The 21,553-nt window shown below is 44.4% G+C and overlaps 1 protein-coding gene across 1 annotated transcript in view; it reads left to right on the top strand.

Annotated features, from left to right (window-relative positions):
- Positions 1-21,553, top strand: part of rsrc1 (arginine/serine-rich coiled-coil 1) — a 111,569-nt gene that overhangs the window by 44,362 nt on the left and 45,654 nt on the right. Inside the window, exon 6 of the mRNA XM_071900717.2 lies at positions 9,288-9,339. Coding sequence (XP_071756818.1) covers positions 9,288-9,339 — 52 coding nt within the window. The remainder of the gene's footprint in view (positions 1-9,287; positions 9,340-21,553) is intronic.

The raw sequence follows: 21,553 nt of genomic DNA, 5'->3' as shown, positions 1-21,553 counted from the left end.
AGAGGTGGCCTACAGCAGCTAATCAGTCCAGATGCATCGCCGCTTAAAGCGGAGTAGAAGAGAGCCAGCAGATCAGTCAATACATGAAGAATCAGCCTCATCAGGATTACTGGCTCAATCAGCAGCTGGAGCATGCACACTGCCTGGGGAGGGATGGGGGAAGACAGGGATAGAAGAAGAAGACGGGAGAGAGAGCTGTGTCTGGAGATGGGAGGCTGAACAGGACATGGTGGAGGTGGTGGTTTACAGGTCATTCCAGGGTTACAGGTTGGGTTGGGGTCATGTTTCAGGGCAAACTGAAATTACTGATCTGTGTTGTCAAGGGGGAATTTGCTTTGTTATGTGTTTTTGTGTTGGAGGGTTAGGGTGTTTGGAGTTGTCTGTGGAAGAATGATGTTTTTAAATTCATGATTTTATAACCAAATAGTTTTCTTGGAGTTGTCTGCAGTTGACCAGTATACAGCAGACCAGCACATAGAGGAGCTTTAGGCATATATCACGTCCCTGCCTCGTTTTGGGAAAACAAATGACAAGCACTGTAGATCACAATATTAAATGAGATTTTAAAATGCTGTCAGAACATTGTCAGATCAGTCTGCATATTGAAACTTTCTTGTATGGCATGAGGCTGTATCATTATTTCTCAACACTGCCTGCCATTAAGTGTTTCCGCTACAAAAGCTCAAATTAATCCATCTTTAGGCATGTTGTCTTCTGGCAGAGAGGTAGTGCAGTGACCCTGCTAAGCAGCCAGATTTCCTACCTACACATTTACTCCTACCTGACAGAATCTCCAGTTAACACTGTCAGCTGAATTACCATACCTGCCACACCTGACAATCTGCTGTCAGTAAAATGCATCATTTCATTTTTCAGTGTTGGGTAGCTGTCCCGTTACTGATGCTACAAGCTAATGTACTATTTTGAGCCTGTCGATATTCAGAGCATTGGTACTAGTGGACTATAAAGCCCTCTTCATACAGTATTACTATTACCCATGCACATTGGTAATTTCAGTGAGTCATACGATTACCACCGAAAATTAAAACAGTCCCCCAGTAAATATTTTTTACTGGAGGACTGTTTTAATTTTCATCAAATAGGAATTTACACAGCCACCAAAATGAAAAATTACAGATTTCTGGAATTCCGCAGATTCTTCACCAATTTTTTTGTACAAAAACCTGGTAAGTTGTAGCCAGACAGGCTTCAGTCTTAGCGATTTAGCACTTATGCAGTATAAGGAAATTTGTTTGTTTTCCCCCAGAAAGGGTCGTGATGCGTTACTGGTCTGCTGTATACATGGCACTCTTTAGGGACTCTGTTGATGTTGTGTGAGTGTCCCTTGGCGGGTTGAAGAGTTCAGTGAGGCAACTATCCTGGTTGACCTACTGACAGATAGGCACCAGCAGATGTAGGCAGGACGGCGCACACACACACACACGCACACGCACACACACACACACACATACACAGATATGTGAAGGAAGCAACATCACTGGATATGGCAATGAGTTGACATAGAGCAGTCTTCGTGTACGATACCGAAAGTTGAGGGTGGGAGGAGAGTTAAGAGCTGAGAATGATATATAATCTCTCCCTTCTTTTCTTTATCCTGCTTCTTTCCCTATCATCAGGCTTTAATTGTCTCATCAAACACTGTTTCTCTATCTCTCTCCCCGTCTCTCTCTCTCTGTATTTCTCTGTCTCTCTCTCTCTCCCTCCCTAATATGATTGTATAGGATAAAGAGGTGAAAACAGCTCAGAGAGAGAGAGAGAGAGTCGGGACAGATAAAGGGGAGGAGGAGGGGGGGCCGTGATAATCTGCAAACAGATTTCCATGCTTATTACACTAATGATTTCATCATATTTGATGTGGCGGCGGGGGTTGGGAGGAGGTGGAGGCATGGTGGTGGTGGTGGGGGGGTTTCTCTCATCTCGCCGGCGCGGCTAAATGATGGAGTAATTTGAGTGACCTCTGACTTGGGGCAGGCCCAAACGTAATTGCATGTCATTCTGGCATGTGGGGGGGGGGGGGGGGTTCCACAAAATACAAAGTACCCCCCGTCTTTCCCTCCTTCCTTGCATATCGTTTTTGTCTGTCTCCTTTTCCCATGTCTCCTTCACCACCTTGCTCCTCCATCTTGTTCCCCGTCTTGCCATGGCTTGCTGCTCGAGTGTTTCCAAAAAAAAAAAACACCCCCCAAACAAAAGAAAGATTGCATTAATTTTCAAATGATGATATTACATTAAGCGCGGAGGTCTCATATATCAAAACGTGAGAACTACTCCCTTACTGTATGCGCTTCATCTTAATGGTATCGCTGGATGTCAAGGGCATGGAGGAAATTAAATCGGAAAGTGCAGATAGACCAAAGAAGATATTATCTCTGGATGATTGCAGTTTTGATAGGTATTCCAGTGAATTTCATTTTCTCCGGATGGAGAGAAGATGAGTTAGCCTGCACATTTGCTCATTTTTCTTCTACATGATTTATGTGAGTTGAGTATAAAACTCTCTCCTTCTCCCCCCCCCCCCCTTTACCCCCACCCCCTCCCCCTTTATCGGGAACACGTACATGCATGCGCGCGCACACACACACACACATGCACGTAGGGTGGTAAATTAATGCCTTTGGATTCTATCTTGGCTGGGGCAGTTTGTGTGAGTGTGTGTCCATGTGTACTTGTGTATGGTTCCATGTGGGCAAAGCACAGTGTGTGGGCTTTTGTGTATTTGTGTGTACGTGTATGTTTTAGTGTTTGCGTGTGTGTGTGTGTGTGTGTGTGTGTGTGTGTGTGTGTGTGTGTGTGTGCGTGCCTGTATGCATGCGCGCGTGTGCGAGCGCGTGCGATAGCAGCAGAGCCATCAGCGGGAATGATTCCAGGGAGACGGGGGAGTGTCATTACTCAGACTTGTTTACATTCTAAATACGTAATGAAATCTTGTTGGTAATAATGACGGGAATAAAAGTTTGGAAAATTGTAAAAGTGGTGAAGTTTGAGAAATGAGCCCCGGCCCGTGAAATAGCATTTGGGGGCAGGAAACGACATTATTATGCAGTGCTCCTGCCTGCCTGAGACATGAAGATGAACTGCTGGCGGGCCATAAAATGCTGTTAGCCCTAGCCTGAAGTATGGCACATTGTAAAAGAGCCCTGATCCCATATTGCCATTATATATAAAAGTATAGCCATACACAACATTATTTTTCATATAAGATGAGCCCAGATACAGTGGCCCAGGCCCCCCACGTCCACACACTGATAGGCGGGATATTTTTTTTTCTCCATATAAAATATATAAATAAACATATTGCCATGGAACCCATCTCTGCCCTGATCTTATAGACCTCGATATTAAAAACAGAAATATTGCATTTTCTAGGGGCTCTGTTTTCCCCCGTCCTCTTTTGGGTATGGGATATGTGGGGGTGGGGGGGTGGGGGTAGGGGAACAGAGGAGATGCGGAGGAGGCCGGGTGGAAAGCAACAAATGAAAGAAAATGGAAACAGATGAAGACTTTAAAAATATAATGAGATGAATATTGAACATATCAGCTCAAGCACAGAGAGAGCTCATTGAGGTGGGCGCTGTGTGTGTGTGTGTGTGTGTGTGTGTGTGTGTGTGTGTGTGTGTGTGTGTGTGTGTGTGTGTGTATGTGCATGCTTCTCAGGTGCAGGGTGCTCCCACCTTTATAGTGAAACTGCCCAATCTGACAGAAAAGAGTAAGAGTTACACTGTTATAATCAAGACTCATATCAGATGGACGTGACATGACAAGCATGGATACTCCATTTCCCTCAAACTAGTTTTGTTTGTCAGATGAGTTTACCTATTAAGACCCTAATTTTTCTTTGATTTTTTTTTTTTAATCTTTATTGGATAGTCTGTAGTGGAGACAGGAAAGATGGGAGAGAGGGGGGTTGACATGTGACAAAGGTCCCATGTTAGATTTGAAGCCAGGATGTTGCGGGTTCGTGATATGCAGCACCTGAGCCATTAGGACTTAAGACCCTTGTTTATGTAAATCCTATACTTAAGTGTGTTTAAATTTGTACACATTGAGGGTCGGATCTAGTTGAATTAAAGCTCCACTCTTTTTTTTTTTTTTTTAGGAAATCTTTCAAAACTCTGAAAAACTCAAAGTCATCTGTATTTGTATTACTGAATAAATAAGGTCTCTCAAGTCTGTTTGTATCCCCAGAAGAGTTTGGAAGCTCGCAACTATTTTTAACACTTCACCATGTTAACAATTGTGCAAACCATCTTCTGAACTTTCAGAAGATGGTTCAGATTCCCTTTGCTTCAAACATAATTTTTTAGAATTCATGATTTTTCAGCAAATATCACTATAAGGGTCTTTTTGTTTCCCAAAAACTGCACTGCAGTAGTAGCTATATCAGCATTATTGAGTTATTGATATTTCATTTTTTCATGTATGAATCTACAGGCCAGTTAATAAAGTCCAGTAACCAACTAATTCGTTATTACGAAAAGGTCAGTGTCACTCAACATAGTGTATGCTAAAGTGTTAGCATGGAGCACCGGAGCAAATGATCTACCAGGGACACTTGGATGATTTTGGGATCTGTGTTCTCGTTACTTAACGGCTAAGTTGACCAACAGGCCAATCTCACAGAAACATGGTGTACCCCTTTAAGCCTTTGACGGCCTTAAACAATGATTTTTTTTCTATTTGATCTCCGTTTTCTCCTCTGTTTGTGCCATATTAGGTCTCATCTCCTGTTGAGTTGTGGAGTTGTAGTAGAGATGAGATGAGCTACAGTGGCCGCTGCTCCCCGGAGCTGCCCGGGGAGATGATGGCTTACTGTGTCTACCGACTCCAGAGCTCAACTAATCATCAGCAAGACCAGCAGTGTCTCTCTCTTTCTCTCTCTGTCTCTCTCTCTCTCTCTCCTCTCTCTGTCCTATCTATCTTCCTCTTCATTGCTCTTTTGTCCCACCCTCCCTCCCTTCGGCCTCTTCTTTACTTCCTCCTTTTTTTTTTTTTTCTTTTCTCATCTAAGCCGGTAGACTGACTGGAACTGAATATGGTTACGCCGATAGATTGAGTGGCTCGAAGTGAATGGTTACATCAAAATGAATGGATGGACGGAGCGAGACAGGGGAGGTCGAGTTAAAGTGATGGTGAGGCGTCGCTTAAAGTGGAGATTTCGCGAGCATGTACTATACGTCCGCCTGCATGTGTGTTAGTGTGTGCTGCCATTAAACCTCGCTCTTGTTCTTTTAAAAGGTCTAGGTTGCTATATGAATGTCTTGTGGCTCAACATCCTCTCTCCCTTCAGTACAGTCATTTCTCTCTATCTATTTCTCTGTTTTTCTCCCTTTCTGTCTGTCTCTCTTTCTCTGCAGCCATAAATTAACACTTGTTGTACTGTGGGTCGATAGAGGGAGTGAATTTTTTAGTGAGAAGCTGCTCTGACCATCTGACCGCCATCTGACCAGCGGTGGCCTGTCTGACCCCCTCTCTCTGCCTCTCTGTGTCTGGGCCTCCATTCACCATACTCTGCTCTGTCTGGTCAGCCTCAGGCCCTAATAGTCCCACGGACCAGAACGTGACCAGAAATAGATCGAATTTCCCGCACGCGGTACCTCGGTCTACACAGTGCGGCATTGTTTTTGCCAAGCCAAGTGAGCGTTATTTATTTTTCTAATGGGAAGTGTTTATTTTTGACTAATGGGAAAGACACTGGGCACTTAGGCTGAACCAAGCGTGTCTCAGTGCGTCTGTCATCGCTGTGGTGAGGTAAGTGAGCGAGCTGGAGGCCTACTGCGAGTGCGAGCCTACTGGATTTCCTCTCTCTTCTAGGGCAAGAGTTAGAGTGACTCAAAGGTAAATGATTAAAGTAGGGGGTGGGTGGTTGTGCTGGTAATAATAGCACTGCAGGTCCTTTTATGACAGACGTTTAAAATGGAGAGGGTTTCTAAAAGGGTGCTCCTCTACACTTAGGTGACAGGAGAGAGAAGAAAAAGAGATTGTGTATGTGGTTGATGTGAACATGTGCACTGCGCAGGCATAACCAGACATCATAAACACAAATATAGGCATTCAGACAGATGCACAACACGGCCTCCTGCCCTTGCCTATAGGTTCAGCCAAAAGCCCTTTGCTTATATTGTATAGATAATGTTCCTTATGAATGTGTGTTCTCTTTACAGACCGGCGGCCATTGAACTGCTCTTTTATGGAGGAGACTACTGATCTATTTGAATGGTTTAATGCAACAGTTTCTATTCAGCATGCGGAGTCAAGTATTGTCATTGTGTGTGTGTGTGTGTGTGTGTGTGTGTGTGTGTGTAGGCGCATGTGTGGCTCTGTCACACCTGTGTGAACAAGGCCACAGCAGCCGTCAATCATGTGCGATTTGATCGGTCGTCAGATGGCATCGTCCGTTTCAAATCCCCTCCACAACACACACACACACACACACACACCACCGTTACACAACATAAAAGTCTCTAACGTTTCTCCTCTTTCCAAATCCCTTCTCTCGGTGTCCCTCTATTTTTCTATCACCTGTCTTCTCCATCTCCTCCTTTCTGTCTTTGGTCCCCCCTTGTTCAATTTTCTCTTCCTCTCTTTTCTCATACCGTCATCTCTCACATTCCTTCCTCGCTTCTCTCTCCCTCTCTGCTGTATTTCCTGAGCTCTGAAGAAAACAAGAGTAACTTTCCATCTTGTCTTCCGTCCCCCTCTGCCTGTTTCCTCCTTCTCTCACTATGTGATAATCTGAAGCCTCTGTAAGGAAGGCAGAGCCCACTGCTCATCTCCGTTTCGCTTTTTTCCCCTTCTGTTTTTACTCCCCCTCTCTCTTTTTCTCTCTCTCTCTCTCTCCCCACACCCGGCCTTTCTCTTGGTCTCTCATGTTTGTTTGTGTGCGTTGGTTAGGCGCGGGTCTAATTGAGGGGCGAAGCCACTTCAGATGCAGCGGGCCCCTCTCTCCCAGTGGGGGGAACACAGATCTGCCTCTGGGGAGCACAATTAACGCCTTTTTATTGTTTACTAATGAATTACACACAGAGGAAGCATGCATGTGTGTGTGCATGAGAGAGAAAGAGAGCGAGAAAGAGTTTATAGGGATGAGAGAGCAGGCATAATTGTGCATGTGTGTGTATGTGCACTTGCATATGCGTGGGTTTTTTCCTGTATCTATCTTTATGTTTGCCTACTCGTAAGCTGACTTCTAAGTACCTTTTACATTACTTGTTATTGTAATTTGATATTAATTAGCCTGTTTCAGCCTTCATTTACTACTTTAGGCTGGGAGCCCAGTCTTTTCTTCATTTTTCTTTTTTCTGTCTTTATTTAAGAGCGGGCAGGAGGTAGTGTGTGTGTGTTTGTTCGTGTGTGTGTGTGTGTGTGGAGGCTGCGATATGGCCTGACACATGCCTTGAGGCCAATGTAAACAAATGCTAATGTAATTACTGAGGGAATGTCATAATAAACTGTAACTAAGATGATTGCAGAGCACACAATGATCAGGCTAGTTAAGCTGTGTGATGTGTTATTGCTCTAGATGACTGGTTACACCAAGACTGAATTCTGTGCTAATCACTGCTTCAAGAAGGGAAGGGGAAGTCTGTGTGTGTGTATGTGTGTGTGTGTGTGTGTGTGCTTGTGCATGTGTGTGTGTGTGTCTCGATGTGTGGGTGAAGGCCTGAAGTGTTCTTCCTCTCCTCTGGCATAATAGAGATTGGTAATTTCAGCTGTCTAGCAGTGCCAGTCAATGTGAATGTGATCCACTGTGTCACCTGCTACAGGGGATACACACACACACACACACACACACACACACACACACACACATCTATGTTGCATTAAGTGTGCAGCAGGCTGTGTCTGTGCGGCGCCTTGATGTGCGTTCCATCTAGGATACAGCGCCCTGACATCGCTACATTAAAGGGGGTCATTATATTTCCCTGACTGCCACCGAAAAGTGACATTTTTACAAAGTGACAAGTTTACAGTTTGATAAATCAGATTTTTGCTGTGGGTGGGGTGGGGGGTTGGGAGAAGGAACGGTGGGAGGAAGAGCTGGGGTGTCTGTGGAGGAGGAGGAGGAGGAGGGAGGGAGGGAGCGCTGCCTGTCAGCGACGCCCCGGCCCTGTCGTCTAAATGATCCTCCCAGGCAGCGCATTCAGATACCATCCCCATTAGCATTTAATTTCTCTCTAATCCTACACACAGCCTCCGCCGCTGCATGGTAACAAGGGCCGCCGCGCCACGGCAGCGCCGGAAAAACCTCCGAGAGCAATCTGCGCCGCGCTCGCCTTTTATAGCGCCGCGCCCCGTCGTAGCCATCATTCTTCCTTGACAATTAAGACCCTCAAATCTAATAGCAGAGATATTGGAATTACAGCGAGGCCCTTTTGAGGGCATGTCAGGAAAAAGGGCTGTGCCTCCCAATACAGCTGTCAAAGCACGAGGCCCTCCCCCCCCGTTCCCGCCCGCTAAGCGTTTCTGATGCATACACACACACACACACACACACACACGCACACACATGATGGGAAGGGGAATATGTTGAGTCTTTAGCTGTGATCTCGGTAAAATGTGCTCTCTGTGCTCTCTGTGCCCTCTCATCCAACTCTCCAAAGACTTGTTACAGCAGCTTTTGTTTTCTCTCTTCTCTTTTCCCTCTTTTCTCTCTCTCTCTGTCTTTGTCTCTGTCTCTAAATTTCTCTTCATCTCTTCCTCATTGATTCTCCCTGGTGTGTCAGAGATGTAGTTGCTTTCTATTTCTCCCCAGCTGTTTTTTTTTTTTTTTTTTTTTTATAGCCAACTACACTAGTAGCTGGGTGAAGTTGTCCCTAGGTGCTCCGCGAGGACAGTTTAAGGGATTCTTCTCTCTAATGGTTACAGTTAAGATTTGGATGAGGAAAACGTATTTCAGCCTAAGGGACGGAGCAGGGTTTGAGCTAAAATACAGTAGATGGAGTCGTGTCGATGTGGAGGCCGTCTGCCCCGTGGTGAACTGTGCGTTGTCGTGTTGGGCAGCAGGGTGGCCTAGTGAGGGGCTGGATTCAAGTATCTGCCCTGCTTTAAGTGTCCTAGGGCAAAACACTGCACCCCTACCAGCTCCAAGGATGCTGTTCTGTAGCTGACCCTGACCTCTGACCTCCCTGTGGAAGGGGGGGAAAGCAGAATGAGAATTTCCCTACAAGAATCAATACACACATTATTATTTTTTATTATCTAATCTTCTTCCTCTCACTCTCTCTCTCTCTCTCTCTCTCTCTCTCTCTCTCTCTCTCTCTCTCTAGACTCCAGCAGAACAGGCCAAGGCTCGGATGCATATGGTCCTTCAGGCTGCAGGTAGGTGGCTGATCTCTCTCTCTTTCGTTCTCTCCCTCTCTCTCTCACCCACACACCGACTCACGGCACCACACCCACACACACACACACACACACACACACACACTCTCTCTCCTGCTTTCCACTTGGAGTGCTTCTGGGCCCATATTCAGTGCAGCTTAATTTCAAACACTCCTTCCAGTACATAAGTCATAGATGTCACCATGCACGCGGTGTATATATTCCAGTGTGTATTCGAGGGGTAGAGTTGGGAGCCAGATGTGACAGGCAGAGATTGACTGTGGAGAGAGATGTCTTCATGTTTACAGTCACACACACACGCACACACACACACACATACGCGGCCTAGCACTTCAGAACAGGGCTCTAATTTCACCACAGGAAATATATGAAAGAGCCTGGCAGCTATACATCATCTATAAAGCGCCCAACAGCCACACACTTACCTCAGATCGGGCCTGTTCAGCTCTACTGTAGGCCCAAGCACCATGTTGCAAACCTCTCCTGTGATTTCACTGTGACTTTAACTTTCAGATTGTCTCTTCCACTTCCAGTGTGTGAAGCTCATCATAATGTCGGTTGACTTTTCATGGGATATGTGTGGGAAATTTAGATTTTTTTTTTTTTTTTTTTTTTTTTTTTTGGTAAATTGACAATTTAAATTCCATTTTACTGTCAGTTGAGTAAAATGAAAATGTTGCCTTGGTCCATTATGTTTTCTAACATACATCAGACACTCCAACCCCCCCCCCCCCCCCCCCTCCCACCTCCACCTCTAGGCTAATGTGGTACTAATGGTGGTGAGGCATCATAAAACTGAGTATGTGGCTTTGGTGCAGACACAGGCCCAGGGCCAGATGCAGGACTAGAGGAGAGGGTTTAATGCACCGGACCTGTCTCTGGTTTCTCTCTCTCTTCTAGAGGCTTCCAATAGAACAGGTTTATGGCCCAGTCAAAGACTATCTTCACCAGAGAGCCTGGGCTGGCCTTTGTCAGGCCTTGAGGTGCCCATGGTCATATCATTCATATTGACCTACAGTAAAATGCAAATGGATTTCAGATCCTAACCTGACATGCCGGATGAAGCAGTTTAGTTTTGTTTTGCTGTGTTTCTGTCACCATCTTTTTTTGCCGCCTTTCCTCTGTTTTATGACTGACTGTACTGACAGTCTTCGCACTGTGTTCATTCATGTGTATTTGTGTATGTATGTATATATGTGTGTGTGTATGTGTGGCGGTGGGGGGTGGAGTGTAACTGTGAATTATTGTGACTATTAGGAACATCTGTTGTCTCCAATCCTTTGACCCTGTGGCCACTAAATGGCTGGCTAATTGATGGCAAGGCCATCACATGCCAGGTGAAGACAACACAGTCCAATCTCCAACCTCTTGCATCTCTTTCTATTTGTTCTCTCCATTTTCTCTTATTTCCTGTTTTCCCTCCACCCCCCCATCCTCTCTCTCTCTCTCTCTCTCTCTCTCTCTCTCTCTCATTCTCCCCCTTCCTGTCTTTGTTCCAGAGTTGTTAGCGGACAGAGGGAGATAGGGATGGAAAGAGGGAGGGATGGAGGGCGAGAAGGAAGCAGCAGATGTTGGGAGGTTGTGTGAATGTTAATGTCCTGACGTAGCCGTGGAGCTTAAGCCGGCGCCTCCTCCTCCTCCTCCTCCTCCTCCTCCTCCTCCTCCTCCTTCCCTCCATTCCTCTCTGAGCGCCCGCCAGGCTTTCTCTCCCGGGGTCTCCTGACATCCTTAAAGCCCGCGGCTCTCCTCTCCTCTCCTCTCCTCTCCTCCACCTCTTTCTCCCACCCCCTCCCTCCCTCGCTCCCTCCCTCGCTCCCTTTGTCCATCTATGGACTCTCTCTAGTCAGTAGAGAGCAGATCATCCCATGGCTAAAGCGGCTCAGGCCTTTGTGTTGGGGGGCTCTGTGGACCTGTAATGAGCCCCCTTGGCTGGCCCGCTGGCCTGCTTAGCGCTCACTGGGGGCTTGGAGTGTGTGTGTGTGTGTGTGTGTGCGTGTGTGTGTGTGTGTGTGTGTGTGTGTGTGTGTGTGTGGGAGTGAGTGTATGAGGGGTGGGATGGGGAGGGGAGGGGGGCAACACTGGCCCCCAATGAAAGAGTTGGATGGATATGTTTATGGGTCACTTCCTGCTTGGCCTACATATCAAACACACACACACACACACACACACACACACACTGCACCCCCATATTTCCAAGATAAGCCCACTTATTAATTTAATCGATACTAAAATTAGTTCTTGCAATTCAACTTTTTTAAATGCCATTAATAGGATCATTCTTGTGTACACAACATTATTAATAACAGCAACATTGTTAATATTTTAATAATAATTAAGTTCCAAAATTATGACCTAATCATGATAGTATTACATCATTCTTGTTGTGTGTTCTCAGATGTTTGGCCTACCAACACAACCGTTACTGTCATAGAAAATCACATAGTTATGACAGTTATTTTCAGAACGGGTGTGTTTCTGCACTCTGTGTTCAACATATTGGGAACATTCATTCATTCATTCATTATTTCATTTTATTTTTACCCACTTATTCCTGTTCAAGGTGCCAGCATGCACTGGGCGGATGGCAGGGAAACACCCTGGGCAGGTTGCCAGTCCATCACAGGACATATTAGGAACACCTATAAATGAGTTGCACCCTCTTTTGCACAAACAATGTCTCAATTGTTTCAAGGCTTAAAATTCCTCCTTTTACCTCACCTCCTTTTCTTCATCTACTTCTCTCCTCCATGGCTGCATTTAATAGGTGACATTAATAAGGAATCGTAGCTTTCAGCTGGATTCACCTGGTCAGCCTATTTCATGGAAACACATACACACACACACACACACTCACATACACATACACATATGGATGGTTACAAACATAGCATTCCTCTCACTTTCACAAACCAAGCACTCACACACACCCATGGATGACGACCATGACACACTTGCACATATATTTCGCTCTTTTCCTTTCAACTTCTTGCTTGGTTCTTGGTTCTTTTCAGAGCGGTGTCCGTTTCCAGTCAAATAAGCCTTTGCAGCGGGCCTCTCCTTATCCACACATCAATAGGGAGTGTTTGCAGAACACCCACTAAGGACCCGAGGGCCAAGGGTCATCAAAACCTCCGTCCTCTCCCTATTTGAACCTTTGACAGCAGCAAAACAAACAGTCCTTAAGATCTCATCAGAGGCTTGAACTTGGCAAGGGCTCACTGCTCTGAATTAACTTCCTCTATTGGCCTGTCTAGATTTAACACCTGGCTGGAGTCGGTGGGGAGACATTTTCTAGTTTGGATTACTTACTCATGTCATTTTAACAGTGTTTAACAACTCATTAGTTAAAGCTGCACACTTCATCAAAAACATATCAATATTGACTGCTGCAGTTTCCAGGATGCAATTTTTTTTCTGTCTCTGAAACAGCTTCCAAAACAAGGTTTTCTGGTGCTGCACAGATTCCCTGGCCTACAAATCAAGGAGCATATTGGAGTTATGTTTTCACTATTAAACATTTGCATCTCATTTTCTCTCCCCAAACAATTTTTTAACATTTTTGATTTTTGAGTTTGGAAAATAGATGTGGAAAAAGCTATGTCCACATGTCTTGCAATTCACATTACAATTGTAATATTCAGCAAAAATAATGACAAATTAGATTTTCTGTGCCAGTATTCTGTTATAAAAATATAAATAGGCCATAATATAATTTGCTACAAGTTTAATAATATAATATCAGCTGCCTCAGCAAAATGTAGGCCACAATAATATATTTTCATCAAAGCATGATAAAATAATTTTGAATCCAATACTAGTATGTATAATACAGGTGCAAAATTCTGATTTGTCTGTCCAGCCAATTTGTCTGTCAGTAGTTTTTATGTGATGGCATGAAAAAAGCCGAACATTTCCTGGTGCTGGTGACTCAAACTCAGGTTTCAAAGAGAAATTTTGATGGCAAAATACTCAAAATAATGCTTTAATAGCAAACTTAATTACTTCCACATCAATTTGTACTGAAGTTAACACTTTATCACAATTTACAATGGCCAGCAATATTTGTGTAAATGATTAAGCCAATACGGAAATTTCGGCAAATATTGACATTATCAATGTCTCAATATACTGTATCTGTTTGGCTCCATTTTTTTGACTCTGCCTTTCCTGTAAGTTTCTGATTGTGCATGTTGGTTCATCAGCACAACTCTAAGTGTGTATGTATATGTGTCTCTCTTGTGTGTGTCTCTATGTGTTTCTGTGTGTGTGTTTGTGTGTCCGTCCTCAGCGCTCTCTGACTGAGTGACAGAGGTGGCACAGAGAGGGGCGTGGCCTGGCCAGCTTAGCAGTATCATGCGATAGGACTAATTCTTCCACAGTAAATACGGGGTATTAGGGTTCTCTGTCGCAGCAGGGGTCCTGAAGAACCCCCCCCACACACACACACACACACACACACACAAACACACACCACCACTCTTTCCCAGATCTCTCCCACTCTCCCCTGCTTTCCCCCTTCTCCCTTGTGCTTCCAGTTCCCGCTCTCCCTCCCAGCCCCCCCAGCCCACCCCCTTAGGCCCTGACAGATGTGTGGTGAACAGACCACATACATGGAGGGTGTCACCTTACCCCCTTTGGAACTAAAGGGCTAATGCGCCACGTTTAGGAGGCTGCCGCCCTTTGTTCTGCCGGGGTAAGAGGTGACGGGGACGGGGAGACTGAGACGAAGGCCTAGTTCTTTACATGGCCTAAGTCTCCCTCTTTATTTCCCTGGCTTCTCTGCAGATTTCCCTCTCTCTGTGATGTTTTTCCTTCTTTCTCTCTCTCCCAGTTTTCTTTCCCCCCCTCTTTTTTTTTATCATCATTGTCCTAATATTTAACAATCATCGTTGGAATGCTGTGCAGGATTTCTTTGTCAGTGCATTATAATGATTTAGAAAATTCATCACAAGGCGAGGATTTCTGACGTGCCGTGTTGTTTATTATTTTTACACATTATTTATCCCCAGCATATCGCAGTCGCTCTGAACATAGCAGCAGTGTTTTGTGTGACACGACGGAGATGATTGTCTTGAACCCCAGCCAGACGCAACCTCCGTCTCAAAGGTGATTTTCTCTGTGCAACACAGGGGAAACCCCGAGTAATAACGCTAACTATCAGTTCTCTTGACTAATGTGTTATCATGACAACAGCAGCACGCCACTTGCCTGTGAGCAGTTTGAACTGAAGAGCAGGTATTGCTGTAATGAGGAGAGGGGGGTTTCTCTAATGCTCAACATTTGTACCCAGAAGATGGTAAACAGCTTTTCTGAAATAGACGGTGAAAGAATAAAATTTGTTTTGGATGTTAGTTGCCTAGGTTCATGGAATCCTATTTCTTTTGATTTATCATTGTTTTGTCTTGCAAAACACAGTAATCTTCACCAACAACATGAGTTTTCTGATGTATCCAAGGTTCAGTCAGAGCTCAGAAAGAGCAGAAACAGGGGCCGGAAGTAAAACGGCTAATCATAACTCACGTAGCTTAGTGAGTAAAACAGCCTGGTCCATAGAGAAGACATTTGCTAATGTTTACCCTGCAGCTGTTTTTAAAAGCAGGATGAGCCTCAAGTTAGCAAATTAGCCAAGATGCTTTAAGGTTAGCTGCGTTGTCAGAATTTTAGTTGGATGCTCATTTTGGTTTCACTAGTGCAGTGCCTGTTCGCACCGCTGCTGCACAGAGCGCTGTTCGCTTGTTTATTCAAAGTTTATTAATATTGAACGTGTCGTGTGTCCAAATTGCACCAAATCCGACACTGCACGTCCTTGGGTCCCCAGCAATACACCCACCAAGTGTGAAGTCGATCGGACGAACGGTTCTCGAGATATGCGACAGACACACAGACAGACAGACAGACAGACAGAGATTCCCGACGGACACACAGACAGAGATTCCTTGCTTTATAGTATGATTTTGAATCAGTTGTAATTATGAAATATTCAAGCATCTAGCCAGAATTTTAACTTTTTTTTTTAGCTTGCACCATGTTCAGCAAATAAACAAAACAATTGCACAACAACGACAAAAGAAATCCCCCTTGCGCCTGTGCTGGAATGCGTCTCCTGTTGTCCTTGGGGAGGATAATGGCAGAGGGGTGTCCTGTAATTTAGTCTCTGTAACCATTGATCAGCTGGATTTATGTGCCATTACCTCACTGTTCCAGTCAACAGTCGTAATTATGCCTCACAGAGAGAGAGAGAGAGACAGAGAGAGAGAGAGAGAGAGCACTGGGCCTCCAGTTACACAGGGCCCAAATACCTGAATAAGCTTTTATCAAACAGCCCCTGCCACTCACTTAAAGAGTAATAGATTGACACTGGGGGCAGATTGACTGATCTACAGATGAGAGGGGTGGATGGATGGAAGGGTTTGTAGAGTTCAGTTGGAGAGCCATACCTGCTAGCAGGAGCCCTATGCCTCCAGCTGCTGCTCTGACCCACTCAAAAGACAGCTGCTCATACTGTATAAAGCATCCGAGATGAAGAAAGTAGATGCTGCACCTACAAGCGGCTTTTATTTATTTCAATAAGCAACTAGCTTTCCAGTTTAAAGGTGTTTGTCAATGGTAAGGCGGGCTGACTGACTTACTGACTGCACGGATCAGAGGTTTATGTACAATTGATTTTTGGTTTGTTTTATGGGTATAATAAACACGGGCTCTGCTACACCCTGTCTTTCTCTGTGCTGTAGTAAGCTTCTGACCCCCCCCCCCACCCCCCACCCCCACCTCCAATGCAAGACCTATTGTTGAAGGATGCATTGCAGAGACAATTCCTTAAATTTGAATATTGTTTTTTCTATAATAAGGGGCTGAATTATTATATTCGATGCATGACGTAGTATATTTTGCTGCTAGGTCTCCATCTGCATCATACATGTTTTTATGTTTGTGACAAGGCAACCGTATAGGCAAACCGTCTTTCAGCTTCCCTTAATTTGAATGATATGTTGTCATTTTTCTGAGAATGAAGATCTTGGGTGTAAAAGTCATAGTTAAATTAGTCGACAACTTTAGTTGGCCTTGCTTTTGGGAACATTGTACGCTAGAGAGACGATGTCAGCCACTTAGAGGAGAGTGTGTGTGTGTGTGTGTGTGTCTACACACGTGCATGTTTGTGTGTGAGAGAGATAGATGGGGAAGGCTTTGTTTTTCTTCTGTTGGCAGATTTCAAACAGCATCTGGTGAGCTCTTGAAAAAGAACGTTATGAGTATGTTCAAGTCCAAACTGAATCATTTCTGCGCCCTCCTTCCTCCTCCCTCCTTTTTCTCTCCTCCTTGTTGTCAGTGTTTGGAGACACATGGTGATATCTTTCTCTCCCTCCTCCTTCCCTCCTTCCCTCCCTGCCTCTCTCTCTCTCTCTCTCTCTCTCTCTCTCCTCTCAACATGTACACATTTCCATAACAGAAAAAGAATATTTTTAATTTGCTGCTTTCCATAATTTTGCAACATATGGTATAAACGATTTTGATGCAAATGTATGTGCTAATTATTTGCAGACGAGCCTTAAACAGGCCAGCCATTGAAGTGGAATGAAAGCAAATTTGCAATCACCTTAAATTTTGCTAACCATTTACTGTTAAGTAAACTTTGCTAAGTAATTTAATTACCTTGGACCGCTGGCAGGCGCTCGGGGCTTTTTGGGAGGGGGTGGAGAGGGAGGCTGAATGCAGAGAATGCAGAGCGAGAGAGAGAGAGAGAGGAGAGGGAGGGAGAAAGGATGGTGTAGGCTGCTAAAAAGAAGAGAGGAGTATTATTGAATACTCACCATGTGGAAGATATTGCTGGACAGGTTTTGAAGCTTATATGTGGCACCTTTTTGAGGGGAATGGGGAGGGGGGGAAAGGATGAGAATCTTTTAGCAGGCTGTCCTATGAGTAGTAGGACATCATCTGGTTTCGGGACAGGACCGTCCTTTATCTTTTCTGTGTCTGTGTGTGTGAGTGTAAGCTGCACAGGGGTTTAACGGATGTAGCTGTCCCATTGGCCCTGGAGTGGACAAAAATGGATAGCAGGAAAGCACAGACCTACGCGTGTGTGTGTGTGTGTGTGTGTGTGTGTGCAGTGCATTCCTGCCCACATCATTTCTAATAATTTCTCCTCTCTCACCATGGCTGCTGAATTATGGCTAAAATTGTAACATAATTTCCCTAATGTTGTGATCGTAATTATTAATCATGATTATTGGTCTCAATGAATTTGGGAACAACACTGTTCAGTGTTCCTGTTCCTGTTCTCGATGTGTGTAGCAGGGAGAGGATGAGGATCATAACGTTCTTCTTCAAGAGCAACCTTGGCCTTCATACACTCGTCACACTGGATTCTTATGATGATTCTGGAGGTGATTGAATTGATTGGTTGTATTAGGTGCAGCAACAACTCTATGGCAAAGTTTAACGTCATCTGGTTTCTAACTGAAATATGCTCTAATGACAGATGATGTGTTTTTGCTGACTAGAACGATTTTGTGGACAGATTCGCCTCTGTCATCAGTGGGTTTATCCATTTTTACCTGATGTTTGTACAGATGAAATGCCAGTTTGTCATTCAGTTTTGCTAGTTGAAGTTCAAGTGCCAGGTTACTCATTTCTCCTCCTAGCTCCGCTGTTTGCGCTGCATCCGCGCATGAGCGAGTCACGGGGAACGGCGGATGTAAATAGAGTCAAATGCGATGTATGCTGTGCCCTCGACACCTGTGATTGGTTGCGGCGCTCAATGCGGATAGCGGAGGAATGCTTGATTTGATAATACAGTGGGTGTTCTAAATGAAACTAAATCAAATTAAAGGTTTACATGTTGCTGAATTCTACAATTACGGATTGTGGAAAGCAAAATTTGCAAAATACAATTATAGGCGATTAATTGCGCAGCTCTAGTTAAGGCTGTGTTGGATGTTATTATGGCCAGCAGTTAGAGGTATGGAGAAAAAGGCGGGCACCCCATGCAGTTCTGCAGCCTCCCTGCCGGACTGCATCAACAGGCTACAGACACACTGGTTAGCTTGCTTGATGCTGCTGCTTTTTGATGCTTTACATGATCAAGAAAAATATCTGACTTTGCGCTCGCTTTTTTTCATCCTCGTCAGCTTCAGTGGTGTGTGTGGGTGCATGTGTACGTATGTATTTGTGTGTGTATCTAGGTAAATAGAGTATATGTGTGTGTGTGGGTGTGTTAATGTTATGAGTTTAGCAGCCTGTATAACAAGCTCACCCACCGATTTCAATTAGAAATGTAACTGTTAAAGCAGTTTGCATGTATGGGGCTGTCTTCTGTTTTGCTATCATATATATAATGGACTGTCATTTCAAAGGAGCAAATATTTCTCCCAAATGCTTTTTTTTTTTTCTCTTTCTCATCAATCTGGCCTCCTCTAGTAGTAAAGTTGAAACAGCTTCTCCCCTCCTTTCACACCAGCTCGGCTCCACAGACACACACACAGGAAGGCGAGGGCTGGGAAGGAATTGAAGTAATAAAAACCCCTTTGTTTTAGTTTGTATTGGACCATTCATCATCACTTTATTTAATACGAGGCTGTAATTGTGCCATCCCCTACCATCGCTAATGGCTGTGTTCGCCTGTGTTTGCTTTGTTGATGGAAATGAATGAAATTAGGATAAACAACCGCCGAGTCGCGTGTAATCAAGCCCTGATTAATGGAGCAGCGTTTCAGCGCCGTTTCTCATTCCACAACACCTGATATCTTTCCCATAAACAAATTGTGTTTGTCTAAATGAAGAAATTAAATGACGCATTTGATGAGTTTATGATTGACCCGGTCCGGCTCGTGGCTCATTACTCTCTGTCTGTTGGGGCCAAGAGGTATGTGACTAATGCTCTGTCACGTCCCGCACGAGGATTTATCACCACCACTGATTAATGACAGCCAAACAGCATTTTAATAATTTTATGATTGTGGTTTCTGGCAGCCAGAGAGAGAGAGAGGGAGAGAGAGAGAAAGAGAAAGTAAGACAGAGAGCAGGGAGGGGGCTGTGTGTGGAGGGAGAGGGTCCAGCATATAAAGAGAGAGAAAGAGAGAGAGAGCGACAGAAAGTGTTCATCCCAGATTAAATGTTTTATGCCCTTGCAGGCTGAGCAGACGGAGGCATGATTATGCGGCGCATGAACATCCCCATGAATCTTCCTCCCGCACTTGAAAAGTATTTCATACACACGTTTAATGAATTTCCCCCCCCTCATTATTGCATTAACTTTTTTCCGCTGGAAAACAACAAATTGGCAACAAATCTGTGTAGAAGACCTCAGCAGTGAGCGACTGCTGCCCCCGGGGGGTCAAGGTGGAGAGGGGAGGGGGGCTGATGTGCGGGTTAGGAAAGGGTAGGGGTGCAAATGTGGTGTGTTGATACAGAAGATGTGTTGATACAAGCTGACATATAGAGCAGATACCAATAAAATGAACTGACTTGATCTGATGGACTCGCTTTTCCGAGTTCAGCGTGTGTGGAAGCGGGTGCTTTAGGTGGTGTGTAACACACAGAATGAGAAATGAGAACATTGTCATGGGTATTAATGTTTAAGTCCTGACTCATGTATTCAGCACAGCCTTAACTCCCACATTATCAGCCATCCCGCTCTTCATTTGCTTCCCTGCGGTCCGTTATTCACTTCCTTCTCCTGTTGACTGCCTTGGTGTTGCCCGGTACTCTGATATCCAATCATAGATGTAAGAATGGACACACACACACACACACACACACACACACACTTGTTGTTTCTTTTGTTCTTATTATCTTTGTTTTAATATCTGGTTTTATGTTCTTTGTTTTCTGTCCAGCTCCTTGTGTCACTTGTCTTGACATTAAAGGGGAATAGCTCTCAATTTAAGAAGTCACAGGACAGTCCAATTGTTATTTATAAAACTGAACAAATCTATTCTCTCCCAAAGCTGGAAACCACAGAACCAATACTGCCATGTCATACCAATAAAAGCCTTATGCGACTTCATTGATAATGGGTAGGGAACTGACTTGTGATACGTGTAGTCTGAAACTTCAAAATGACCTTGATATTATTGCACCAGTGTCGGCTCCAAACCAGAAATTCTCTCTGTTACCTTTTCCATCTTTTGCATCTTTCTCACAGCACAAGATGCAGACATCAGGAACCAAATTCACATCAGTCAGTCATCAGTTGCTTAACCCCTATATTCCAGTGCACGATCCAACTGATTATCAAATTGATACAAATCGAATTGACAATTCAATTATTGTGAACATTTAACATTAATTTTCACATAGCCTTACTGGAATTTTTGTTGAACTCCCACATTCCTTCCCTGCATTCAACAAAATGATCTGATTGGCGATCTCCCCCCTACTGCACACACTCCCCATTTATGTGCAGCCTTGCCTTCTCCTAGATTGCAGTTGATGCTGACAAGAGTAGTCAATCTCTGACAAACTACTTTATCAGTGTGATCGCCCGATCACTAATCCGATCACTGATTGAAATGATGCATTTCTTTGATTACAGTATGCCAAATGGCGCTCTCTCACCTCGTATTGAGAGATGCTCCCTCGCCCGATATTACAGTCTTGCTCATGTGTGTGTTAGCTTTGCAACGGCAGTGGCTGATCAATTTGTGGGGAAAAAAAGAAAATATTGACTGATCTAGAAAAACAGTTTTGCGTAAAAGGTGTGGAATTTATTACGTTTTGGTCAAAGCTAATATGTTACCCAATATGTTATGATACTGAAAGCTAACCTGCCAGAGCGTAACAATATGGCTGTGGATTTATTGTGGATTTATTCTTCTTGACAATACATTGGTGAATGATGTGGTTATCCTGATTATTCCAGGACTGTAGTAACTTCAACTACAGTAACACAGCTAGCAAGGCGCTGTGGGACTGTACAGCATCTCTACTTGTTTTCACCTATGGAGCTTTACAGTAGCATGACATCACAGTTTAAGAAGTGTGTGTGTGTGTGGGGTCTCCTCTCTTGTCTCTGTCCATAGGAAAGCGTCCCAACTGTCCTAAGGCACAAGAATAACATATTTCAAATCTGGAATTCAACATATTTTTTAACATCCCAATAATCTGAATGGTAGTAACGTGGCCTTCTACCACAAGGCTGTGTGTGTTCGTGCGTGTGTGTTTGGGACCATGGGAGTGAAGAGTTAAATTCTACATG

The sequence above is a fragment of the Centroberyx gerrardi genome, chromosome 6 (assembly GCF_048128805.1).
Source record: "Centroberyx gerrardi isolate f3 chromosome 6, fCenGer3.hap1.cur.20231027, whole genome shotgun sequence".
Lineage (NCBI taxonomy): Eukaryota > Metazoa > Chordata > Actinopteri > Beryciformes > Berycidae > Centroberyx > Centroberyx gerrardi.
Note: the sequence above shows the minus strand (reverse complement) of the source record. Positions and strands in the feature narration are given on the sequence as shown.